Below are 13,025 nucleotides of genomic sequence, written 5' to 3' on the forward strand. Positions count from 1 at the left end.
TCAAACAAGTAGTAAGGTAAAGAAACCACAGCTTTACTCAATTTCTCCACACAATTAAAAAGCCTGTAAAAAGATACAGCAGTTTATGAAACCACAAACACTGATAAAGCCAAGACATAACCAGAAAATATGCATTAGATCATTCATTTCTGAACAGCTAAAATGTAGTTTTTGATCATTTGGAGGAAACAAAACATGTAATTTAAAAAATATGTATCCTAGATTAGTCCAGGATAAGCAAGTGTTTCAGGCACTGACACTGATTTTTTTTGAACATCTGTAGATGACTTATTTTCACATACCAGAGAGCCTTCATAGCTCCCAAAAGTTATGCATGGAAAAACTTGTTATTCTAAAAATTCTATCAGTATTTCAATTACACAATAAGCAATATAAAGTGTATGCTTTGGGATATTTATCTTCCTCTTCTGATGTTCTTAAACACTAGAATTCTAACTTCATACAAAATAAGAAATTTATTCCTTACAAAATTTTTCAATTACTAACAGATTATTATTTTATAACACCACCCCAAGTTGAACTAATCATTTTATCAAATCACTTTAGGAAAAGAGACTTTAATTCCTAGAAATTAAAAACATGAAAAGAAAAACAAATTTGAATCAGAATTCAAATGGGATATATATATGCAAGGTAATGTAATTTAATGTTGTTAGGATGCTGTAACAGGTTTCAAAATAGTACTCTTTCATAATTTTACTTATACACAAAAGTCCCACATTCAACTTTCTTAAAGACTGAGATTTCAGAATTGTGCTCTTTGCTGAATGAACCAAAACATGATATGGCTTTTCTTTCCCATTACTTCAGAACAATTTTTTTTTTCCAAGTTACTACATTTTTTTTTAAGGAATCAATTCTAATGCAAAACAAATTAAGGTTTGAGTTTTCCTAAGTGTTACATTCACTCCAGTGCTCCAGTAGCTGAACTATACAGTTGAAAGAAGAAAAGTATTTTGATGTATAAAAAGATCTGAAATGCTACATGATTTATAATTTGTGTCTACTAAGCACTTTCAGAAAATACATTAAGTGCATAACATTCAGTGACAGCTATACACCATCTCCGAACATCACACTGCCTCCCTTTCAGATATGGAAAAGACTTTAATGTAATTATACACTGAAGGAGAAAAAGAACTACCTAAAAACCTGGGCAGCTAAAACCTAAATTACTGATCCTGCAGAAAACAAAGGAAAATACAAACCTAAACATTGTGCTTTTATTGTCTCCTATTTGATTCACTATACCATGTACGTACTCCTAACACACAAGTCCATTGCAGGAGAATCTTGCTAGTTTTATCAGAAGATCGTCTAAAGCTACAAAGAGAAAGAAGTTTTGGTTCACTGCCAGCCCCACCCCCACCCCCCCAAACTGTGAACTGTTTTCATGGACAAGGCATCTGCACAGTATTAATTCTAAAATTTATGCTGAAGTTTTACTTCTCAAACCACTGGTGACTAATGATGACTTCCATTATGAATTTCTGCTGTCCTGCCCTTGGCATTCCCAGCGCTGGCAGAACAAACGCTCCAACAGCTTACTTGATGATTTGTCAAGAACTAGCTAGGTCCAAGAAGCTCTAGTGAAACTTCCTCTCACATTTAACCTCCTACAAACACAAGCTGCTACTGAAAGGGATGGTCCCATTCCTCCTGCTCCCAGTATCCATCCCATAGGCCTGGCCTCACTTGCCCATTGCCTCCACTGTGATTACAACCACATGCTGAGTTTGGTCAGATTGTTCACCAGCCCCCTTTCCCAACCCATCACATCATCAGCTCCTCTATCAGATCAATAAACTGACACAATCATGTGGTCAGATATTAGAGAGGCAGAGCTCCTGCTGGCTGAAAGTAGGGCTGCCCCTTCCAGCGTTAACCCACAATCAGACCAAGGAAGAGTAACATGAAACTCAACCCCCACTCTGAAGTGGGTAGGAATTACACCTAAACTTTTCACAAAAGTTGTGTTAAAGCTCCCTCTGCAGATTTATTCAGCTATACAAAATCCCAAGTAATTTCTTTCCTCATCTGAGCTTTTAGACAAGAAAAAAAAATAAAGAAGCTGACAAGAAAAGTGTTAATGAAACTTTTCCTCCAGGAAGTCTTTGTAAGTGATGGTGGCTGTAGAAGCTTATAACCTGGCCATGCTTTGCATCTTGCATATATACTTCTAAAATGTGCTAGAAAGAGAAGCAGCAAACACTATATGTATACAAGCATACAAACATACAACAGCAGTATTGCAATCAAGCCTGATGGCCTCATGAATTAGAAGTAAGTAAATTCTCAACCACAAGTAAAATGTTGATGAAATCTTTAAGACAAAAATTAGTCTGTATGTTTAGACAAGATCAGTTAAGATGATGAAACAACTTGTGAATGGATTACAGCAAATACTATTAACCAAAGGGTTATGAGGCTTTTCAAGATGTAACATATATTATCTTCAGCTTGGTTGAGTCAGTTTATTTTAAAGATGTGACTGTCAAGAATTTCAGGAATCACAGATGGTTCAAATTATCACTTCATAGTAACAGTATGCTCATGTTTGCTTCTCAAAATATTAAGTAGTGAAATTTCACCACAGCATTATTTCACTTCATCCAAATTCCATTAAATAGTACATCAAGCAACTTGTATTAAAAAGAATTCCTATTTCATCTCTAGTAAGTTATTCTTCATCTAAAATAAAAACTTTAGACTGTCAGGATGTTCAGCATCTGTGAAGTGTTACGTTTTCAATCATCCTCTCCAGTTCATGACTGTGTCAGTGCAACCGAGATCTAACAGGAGGGTTACACAGTAAAAGTCTTAAATGGTTAATTGAAAAACACCTTATGGGTAAGAAGACAAAGAGGTTTAAACAAAGGAAGGAGCTAATTTTTAAGATCTACTCATACTACTTGGTAAGCAGTTTGTAAGGGAGTATATATAAATCTTCTTTAGCAAGATCAGGAGATCCAAGGCACCAGCTTCTGCACAGCTTAAAATATTCTAGTCCACATTACTAGTTGTTATAGTTTTAAGAAAAATAAAGAAAAAAGCTTATGAATATAAATCGATGCAGTACTGCCCAAGTTCGCAGACATATAACTCCAGGGTCTGTATCACAACTAATAGTTACACAAACAGTAGAATACAATTAACAATACTGTTGAGTTTCACAGATGCTATTCAAAACCCTGAGGCAAGAATGTCACTAAATCATCTCAGCTTCGTTCTGCAGTTGCTTGAGTCTACAGCAAAAAAAGACAAGGCAAGCACAAAAGGGAAGGAGCCAAACGCATGAATAAAGGAGGGCAGAAGACAACAGTACTGTTTGATGCAAAGTGGTAATCGATATGAAATTGCAAGATATTTCCTCCCCAGTAGCCATGAGAAGAGCTTCATGCATCATACAGCTATCAAAGGCAGAACATGCTCAGTCATGGTCCAGGAATGGTATTTTCTTAGCACAATTGGAACTGGTTGCATCTTATTAGTAAGCTCATCCTCCATTCTCAGCTGCTGGGTGCCCACAAACAAAAATATTTAAATACTTGCTCACAGCATTTTGGTTCTTCAGCAGCTCATTACCTGCTACATTTTAACAGCTATATTAGCTTCTAATGAGACTATAATTACACTACCTAACACTTTCCAATATAAATACCTGTTTTTAGCTGCATTTTTTAAATTAACTCTTCAGTATGGCTTTGATACTAGCTTGCAAATTAACTTTTTTTTTCTTTCTTTGGTAGAAGTCTCCAAAATAAAAATGATTCACCTATGACTGGAAAATAGGCAAGGAAAAAAAATAGCTAGTTTGCCAAAATCAAACAGATACGAGTATTTCCCCAAAGGATTCTAACGCTTCAGGATTTGGCCTTAAGATTACTCTGAATTACCTTAGTAACTTCAGATAAACTAAACATATCTGGTGCTATACTGTCTCACATATCACTAAAATCACATTAGTGCTATACCTGATAGTGGGATCAACACAGCTAGAAAAGCTGGGAATCCAACTAGGCTGAAGCATGCTTGAAACATACAGAATGTGCAAACATTTAACTAAACCCATGTTGTTAGCTGAGTGTATCATGGTCCTCGTGCGTTTGTAGTATTTTAACACCTAAAAGCTTCTATAATTGACATGGACAGCTTTGCTATGCTGTGTACACAGTAAGACAGAGGGAAAGGTATTAGACTGTAAGCTTGTCTAAGAGAAAAGCCAGTATTCCCTCATCAGTTGCTCACAGTTCAAGGACCTGGGGATGTCAGCTACCAGGTCAAAGGTTTAGAGCTTCAACTCTTATTGACAAGAAATTCATTCCACACAGTAAAAAACGTGGTGTGTTTGTCAAAATTAGGAAATGACAGAAAAAAAAAGTTGCATTTAATTCAGTAATTCGCTGACCTTATGTAGGTATGTAAGGTTTGTGCAATATGCAGCATAATTTTTTTTTTAAGTACATATCCCTGCTATGCTCAGGGAATAAGAAAAAATGAAGGAAGAACTAAAGATTCAAGATTTCTCTCTGCAATTAAAAAATAACACAGAATCTGTGAGTGCTGCATTATAATTTTCAGAAAAAGGAAATACCTAGATGAAACATAAGGCTTTTCTGATTTGCTTTTCATTCTGATGAGCAATCTAAAACATGCCTGTATATTATCAAGATTTATGAAATCCAGGTTTTAGATAAAAGCTAGGATATACAGCCTCCCAAACTTAGTTTTAAATTGGCATGTTAAAAAGGAAAAAAAAATACTAACATATTTGAAACACAACCACCCTTGCATACCCTTATCTATTTAGAAGTACTTCAAAGTGCATGAATAAATGAAAGATGCAGCATTAGCAAAGGTACTGAAAGAAGAATCTCTCAGCTTATTTCTATTTCCCATTTTATTTGTCCTGCTTAATTAGCCCACCCCAGAAAAATGTTTCATTTAAAAAAAAACACAGGAATTATGTAGCACTAAAGTAAGACTGAAGAGTACATCGCTAGCTTATCTTTAGCTCTAAGAACAGCTATATATATATTGTGCTCTGCTGTCACTTCTGTAACGTTTGCGAGGATGAGTGACATTTGTACTTGCATGACTGACAGGTCATCTATAGCAAGCCATCAGCTCCTTACTTTCAGTCAGTGGCTCAGAACTAGGTTTGTCATCTTCTACAGACAAGCAAGTCTTGTAAATATAATATAGAACAGAAAGAAAATCTTGAATTTCTAGAAACTTTGTTGAATATGACTGATTTATTTTATTTAGAACTGTATTCAGGAGTCAATGCAGTAACAGATTAAAAATCTGAAATCCAAACACTGTCCTTTCCTTGAAAGGACCGGAAGTAGTAGGAAGCAAGCAAGTTTTAATCATCGGGGGCTGTTTCAAACAATGACACCAAGACTGACTCAGGAAGCATCTGAACTGCAAACTCCTGGAAGGTTTGGGGAAGTTTCAGTATATACTTTTACCTCCCACTCCAGTCACATGTTATTGACTGTCAAAAACAGAATATACAACTAGACAGACCCTCTGCTTTCCCCAAGAAGAAATTATGAGCTTCTCTATAACATTGCCTCTTTGGAGGCCCACAGCTCCACCAAAATAGAAGCTGAAGAAGAGAGCGGGCAGAGAAAAGACAAGCTTATGCAAGTGTTTCATGAATGAAGCTACAAGTTTTTCAAAATTTCAAAACTTTCTCAGTTTTTAAAAAAGAAATCTTATCATTACGGAACACATAAGAAGTCGGCCTGCATATTGTTTAATATAAGATTACGACATTAGTCTGATTAAAAAAAATTAAGATTTTCCTTCACTGAAACTTTTTTATTCTAAAAATATTCAGTTTAAAACAAAGCGTTCTCATGCAGAGCTTGCAACTTAGATCTTACAGCACTGGGAATCTGAAAACAATCTATTAGAGACATAATAAAATGTAACAGAAGGAGGACAGAGGGAAGAGAGAGAACATACACAAGAACTATGAAGCACCACATAGTTGTCACTATTTTGTTTAGCTTTCAGTACCAAAAGGTTAGCAACAATTCATGTACTGAGAAAATGTTCTGGATATGATGCTCTTTAAAAACAAAATTTTTAAGTGTATTAAATGTTGTCCAAATTTAGTTTGCTATAATGCCATTTCCACTGAAAACTGTACATTAAAATATTTGTCTGAACAGACAAGAACGCCACTTGAAAGAAATGCCCCAAAAAAGACATAACCCTTCCATACAAGCAGAGTATACATTTTCAGAGATAGTGTCTCTGGAAAAAGAAAAAAATATATATGTATATATGACTGGTTTTTAAGCATAGTAATTACTGTCACTGAACTGAATTTTATGAAAAATCCAATCCAAACAAGTAAATTTCAAGGATGATTTGCTTTTAACCATTCTGTTAAAATTTACAAAGAATATTTGGAGAAGCTTTCATGTCTTGATCATTTTAATTTATCTTTATTTTAGTAAAACTTTCCATTTGATATAACAATAGCCTTTACTAAAAAGTGGAGGTTTTCATTCCTTAGCAAACTGCTTTCTCAGTTTTTAATTACAGAATGTATTTCACAAGTAAAATTCTTCTAGCAGCTCCCTAAGCCCAGGAATAGCTGTAAATCTGAGATTACTTTAGTACTATTTCCATTCTTAATCTTATTTCTCCTTCTCTCCCCCTCTGATCGTTTCAAGTGTGGCCACTGTATTTAAGAGCATGATAACATTCTTCCAACATAACTTGGCACGTCCTGTGGGGAATCCTTTGCTTCTCCTGTTTGTCTGGAAAAATATACTAGAAAAAACAGATTGGGGCAATGTAAGTCAAGTGAAGCACTGAAAGACAAAATCCACAGAAATGAAGAAGAATGTAAGTAGCATTTAAACATACAGGTAACGTATCAGTAGAGTTCAACAGGATTTGCAAACATATTTATTTTTTAAATAATACATTATCAGAATAGTCCTCCTGCACCCGTGATGGTCCAGTGACAAAACTGAGGAAAGGATTGTGAAGAGACATACTATCTTTTATTAAACCAAATGATGTAACTGGAAAAGACAATAAGCTTTCAGATACACAAGCCCTCTTCAGATCTGAAATAAAAGCAGCCACCCTCAAAACTAAATGTCAGTTAAGAAAAAGCCTTCCGAGTTTGACTCAACGTGTGAGTTGCACCATCTGAGCAGAAAAGTAATTGCTATTTGTGGAGTAACAGGGATGACAAGTGTCATCACTTAATCTTTCCTCTTACTATTTCTCATTGCAAAGAGGGGAAGATTTCTTTCTTCTGTGTAGGTAGTGTCAAGTCAACAACAAATAAAACAGTGAATCAGTCACACAGAAACATCATTCAGTGTCTCACAGCTCCACTGTTTCATGTACTAAGCTCATGTTGCTTCAAGAGCCTGAAAACCTTGGCCAAATCATTCCTCTAACCTTTGCCACATTCTACTACTGACGTATATTAAAGAGGAATCTCTATTTTTGCACTGGTCACTGGTGCCATGGGTTCTCATCACCAACTCCTTCCTTCTAGACTGCATTGTGAGGCAGTTCTCACGAGGCAATATGTCACTTCTATGCTCTGCATTAAGAGTAGAAACGCAGGCTGTTTTTCCTGAAAACACAGCAAACTCTCCTTGCTGATATACTTAATAATTTATTAAGGGTGACACTGCTTGCTAACATTATGAGCATCAGTTAACAGAAAACCTCCCCCCAGGGACTGAGGGAAGTCATTCTGTAAACACAACAGTAAGGAAAAAAGCATTTATTAGAAGACTCAACACTGCAAAGCATATTTCCAAAGCATAAAACCAAACCATGAGATAGTCTTCCTTTTGTTTGTAAAATCAGTGCAGGAACAAACAGCCACACTGTAATCACTAGTAGTGTCCATTACAGCGTAAGAGAAATTTCAGATATAACTGATCATCTCCTGAAGAAAATGAGATGTTAAAAATGTAAGTAGATCAGCCCGCTGCAAGAAGGACCTTTTACTCAACAAAACCCAGAGAATACATTTTTTTTATAGCTAGGAACAAGACTTCCTCTGACACAGCTCCCTGCTTCACTCCATCTGCCATTTTCATACATTGCACTAAGTCCATTTTGATTAAAAACAAAAAAATCATTTCAGCAAAGCCTTAGTACTCAAGCTGACTAAAGATGACTGTGGAATATTGACCCTGTTTGCTGTAACATGCAAGTCATGGTCATCCATCGTCCTGATAGAAAGTGACCTTAATAACATTGTATACTTGATACTTTAGGCTCCGTTTGTTTGTGTTTTTTTGTTGTTGTTGTTTTGTTTTTTTAATTTGATAATTACTACCGGTATAGTTAGAAACATTCACAAGGGCTTAGGCCATTAGGCCAGTCTCCACCAAGCTACCTCTAGCATTAGTAGGATCTCCAACTTTTCAACGACAAAAGGCAAGAAGAACAAATAATACCCTCTGAAAGTAACTTCTCTCTCTCTACCTTACTGCATTTAGTTGAGGGGGTATGATTTTTAAACCCTGGAGAAGGACATAAAAGAACTTCCTAATCTAGTAGTTGGTCACTACAGCTTAAAGGCCTGTTTTGGTAATATTAAATATGCTGTGATTTAACCTAAAAATTAGACTATTCAAAAGTATAAATGGACAGGAAATAGTGAGATTGAAGATTAAAAAAGGCTAATCAAGTACACATAGTTAGATTTGTGAAAGTTAAAGTTAAAAAATATAGGAGAAACAGTTCTCAACTGACCTCTTTGTCTGGTGTTAAAGTGCCTTCATCACTCTGATCTGTAAATGAAGATGTTCTGCTTCTGTTGCCAGTTGGTGGAGAGGTTTTGGAAGGGGTCTACACAGAGATCACATATATCAGCAAGTTAAGTCCAGAACTAATTCTTCCATATCATAATTTAATGAAATATTATAGTTATTGTTAAAATAAAGTGCTGTGTAGATTTTCGTTTTAAAGAAAACACTTCAGGTCCCTCTAGGTGTCCGTGACAAGTTTTACCTCAACACAAAATCTCCAGCAGAAAAAGTCATGAATCAGCCATGACTGCATGCAACAAAATTAAGTTATTTTAATAATTTATGATCATGGTCCTCTTAGAACACATTTGAAACTCAAGCTTCCTACTATTTTAGCATCATAGTAGTTATTTATTTTTAATAAATTGTCCTTTACAAGCTTTTTTCCTTTTGACTATTTCTTATGTTAATTTCTTAAATGGATCAGATGCTACTCCTTATCAAAATGATTGAATGAAAGTAGATTCACACCTGTCAGTTTGCAAAACTTTTAAAACTTATTTATTAAAAATAATCTAAACAAAGAAAATCTGAATCAGAGAATCTAAACAAAGAAGGACAGTAGAAGAAAGTGACACATTTTATGAAGTCAATATGAACTTGTTGGTCCTGTTAGCACTGAACATCTCTTCAAAGCTATTTCACAACTTTAGGCTGAGTGAGGTCGCAACAAGCCAACCCAACCTAAGTTTGGTTTACCAGTCTCATACTTCATATTCAAACATGATGTGTCAGTATAAATTTAATGAACATTAAAATACCAGCTAGTTTCACATATAGAGAAACTAGTTAGCAAGACCTCTCATTAGGTATATTCTACAATACAGTCAGAATGACCAAATCCTGTTGCCAAAAAACCCCCTACTGCAAGCCCTTTGGCATTTCAGTGTAGTGACATCATTTATATTGCCATATATAAATCCTGCATTTGCATTCTGCATCACAAAATCCATTTCTCACAAGCCCAAAACACAGAGTTAGATGCTCTTCTTTAAAAAAAAAAAAAGTTAAAAAACAAACAAAAATACCCACTAAACACACCCACACCACCCAACCCCCCCAAATCAGGAGTTTGGAGAATTACACTTTGTTATATATCCTAAACCTATGGGTACATTTCTCAGCATTTGGCTAGAAATTAAAGTCCAATATCATATAAAATACAATAGATTATTCCAAAATCAGTCACATCTACAGGCCCAACCTAATGGCCAGAGTTTTCTCATCTCAGAAAAAAAACTCCTAGAAAGTCAAACACCTTATTTGGTACCAAATGACCACTCACTATGGCAGCTGTATACACTGCTGAAAAAATTTTGCTCCAAAGGTATTTGTAAGATCTGTTCATGCCAATATCCTGCTCTTAGTTCTCTTCCCACTCCCTAAGCTAATTCCAGTCATTTAAAGAAAATAGCTTCTAGACCCCACCATCCAGAAAGGAAAAGCTTTTCAAACATTTATCATCAGTTTCCTACTCTTTAGACGGGGTATCTAGGCATCTCTTGATTTTGCCCCAATGGTTCTACACAGTTTTCACTGCTGCATTTGGACTTCTTGCCAATTTACAGTCGTTTCAGAGATGCTACTCTCTGCAGAGGTAGTCGCTGGCCCTAGGCAATGAACAAGAAGATTCTGAAATTGAGGATGGGTAGAACTGACGAGAGGAAACAGACTCCTGGAGCAGCCAAAGGAGTTTCTTCTCCCTGTCAGCAGTTCAAGACAGACATGTTCTTCAGCACATGGAGAAGAAAGCATGTGTTCAGAATCAGAGAGCTGGCATTAATTAGCCAACAATTCTAGCTGTGAAAAGGGAGGCCTGCAAAGGGACTCAGCAGAAGTGTTCACCTCAGTATTACACTTGGAGAAATATTACTTCTGGATTTAATCAGTTGCAGGTTGGTAGATTTAGTCTCAGACAACCCTAAGCCAGAGTACTAATAACAAGTTCTATGCCCCAGGGGAGAGGACATGAATAAAGCAGAGAGGGTACGGTAAGTGAAGCAGTGGGGAAAAAAAATCAGGATAGATTAAAAAAACTATACAAGAAAGAATAAACAGCACAGATAGTTCAGGGAAAGACTCTCTACAACAGGGTATAAGAACGAAAAGAGCAAAAGTGAATATAAACAAAAGTATCATAAAATTATAAGCAGCGTTGTATATTTTCATTTTTGTTTGAAAATGTCTTGATAAAAAGTGACTGATAGTCTATATAATGAACACAGAGTACCCAGTAAACTGAATGCAGCTTATGTAAGCATTTAAATTACTAAAATGCAAGGGTCAAAAGTATATTCCATACTCCCTGCAAGAATCCAGTGCATTTTACAGGCCTCAATACCTTCTCTGTCCTTCCTTATTTACACTATCTGTTTTTATGTGACATATGAAGAATGAGCAGATCAAGCTCTTACTTTTAAGATCAAGCTTAACTCTATTTTTCAAGTACTGATATTTGAGATCAATTTAAGAATAAGCAACACTGCAAGATAACTATTTTAAATAAAATAAAAATGTTATCATTTTCTGTTTCTACCTTTCAACTCATGACAAATGTTGAGTTGATCTGATCTACTCTGTCAACAGTATAGTGGAATGGATGAAAATATCATTTATCATAAGCTCTTGCATTAGGTTTCTTAAGATCAGCAAATGATGTTTTTAACAGCCAAATGAAGTCTGTAGTATATTTGGTGTTGGGTATGTGTGGCAATAACACTTACTAAGGCCTAAGTTTATCCACAAGGCTGATTTTTAGTAAGTGTTGATCCTTTGACAAATGCACTGAATGTCCTGGACTGAGTTACAATACTATGTGCAAGATACCATGATTTAGCTGCAGTGTATCAATAATATTATACTTTGCAGATACATCTCTTTACACTGCACTAAAAGCTCACCATATACAAAGCTCACCCATTCAATTTGTTGCTCTAAGCTGCCACTGACAAAAATGTACTTTCTTAACTATATACACACTAGAAAAGACTCAGATTTGATAGCTATGAAATGATTTAAAGAAAAAAATCAATAAGCTACATAAAACTTTATAAAAGTTCCACTCCTGTGCCAAAGATATTGCCCCAGTTTGATAGATGAGCAATTTTTAAATTATTAGTTAAGTAGCTGAATATCAGCAGTTTTGAAACTACGGTCTAATACTAGGACCATGCAGTGCCACATCACCCACTGGTTCATATTACATCCGGATCACACCCAGGCAACCAATCATCTACCTGTCAAATTAGCCAGATTATCTGCCTACAGCCTGTCATTCACAGGATACAGAATTTATGCCAGTTTTATGCTTTTACACTGGTTTCAGAAAGGCAAAAGATGCTTAACCCAGCAAGAAGCCAGACACATGCAGGCAGACAATATCTGATTCAACACCTGGTGTGTCAATACAAAGTTAACTTGTCAAGTTCTTCTACCAAATTTAAACTGATACAGCAAGTTTATTCTGCTTCAACACACTGAATCAAGTAATCACAACATTTTTTTTGGCCACTGTCACTCTCAGAGATGTGTTCTGTAACCTCAGCATATCTACATGTGTAATACTGTCATTGAAGAACAGCAGTTTGCTAGAAGCCAACAGTAATTGTATTTTGTGTAAATACATACAGGAGAAAAATGGCCAATTAAATTATCACTAAAAAAAGTCTTGATCTCAGTTTTATACTATGGTCTCTGCTTTTCTACACATAAAGGAAGCATAAGGTCAAAATAAGCAAAACGGTCCTCTAAATTATAGTAACAGGAGGGTCTTGCAGGAGTTGAAAGAACAAACATTAAGATGACAAGGAAAATAAATCTCTGAAGTTGCAAGTTTGACTTCATGAGGGTCTATGTAACTTTCAAAGAGCTATCAGCAACTTCATTTATAAAATTTCATCGGGGACCAAAAAGAAATCAAAGAGAAGTAACCCACTCTGTTACTCGGTTATTTTTGGCATCATGAAACTTAGTTCCTCTAGAGGTAGCTTGTAGTGGAATAAGCTATATGGGGTGGTGGATCAAAGATAACCAGCGATCTCGATGCTGGATAGTTATCCAATGCATATTAAAATGTTATTCCTTTTAACTGCTAAAAAAAAGAAAGCAATTTCTGTTCTATTGTTTGACGTTTAAGCAAGAGGGTTTTTTTTTTAATTCCCCAAAAGACAGCCTTTGTGGAGTAGCCTAAGG

The 13,025-nt window shown here is 35.6% G+C and overlaps 1 protein-coding gene across 5 annotated transcripts in view; it reads right to left on the reverse strand.

Annotated features, from left to right (window-relative positions):
* GOLGA4 (golgin A4) overlaps positions 1-13,025 on the reverse strand; it is a 67,248-nt gene that overhangs the window by 51,777 nt on the left and 2,446 nt on the right. For all 5 annotated transcript variants that reach the window (XM_026067937.1, XM_026067936.1, XM_026067935.1 and 2 more), the window contains exon 2: positions 8,779-8,874. In XM_026067937.1, coding sequence (XP_025923722.1) covers positions 8,779-8,874 — 96 coding nt within the window. The remainder of the gene's footprint in view (positions 1-8,778; positions 8,875-13,025) is intronic.

This window comes from Apteryx rowi, unplaced genomic scaffold (genome assembly GCF_003343035.1).
Source record: "Apteryx rowi isolate R43461 unplaced genomic scaffold, aptRow1 scaffold_265, whole genome shotgun sequence".
In the NCBI taxonomy this organism is placed as follows: domain Eukaryota; kingdom Metazoa; phylum Chordata; class Aves; order Apterygiformes; family Apterygidae; genus Apteryx; species Apteryx rowi.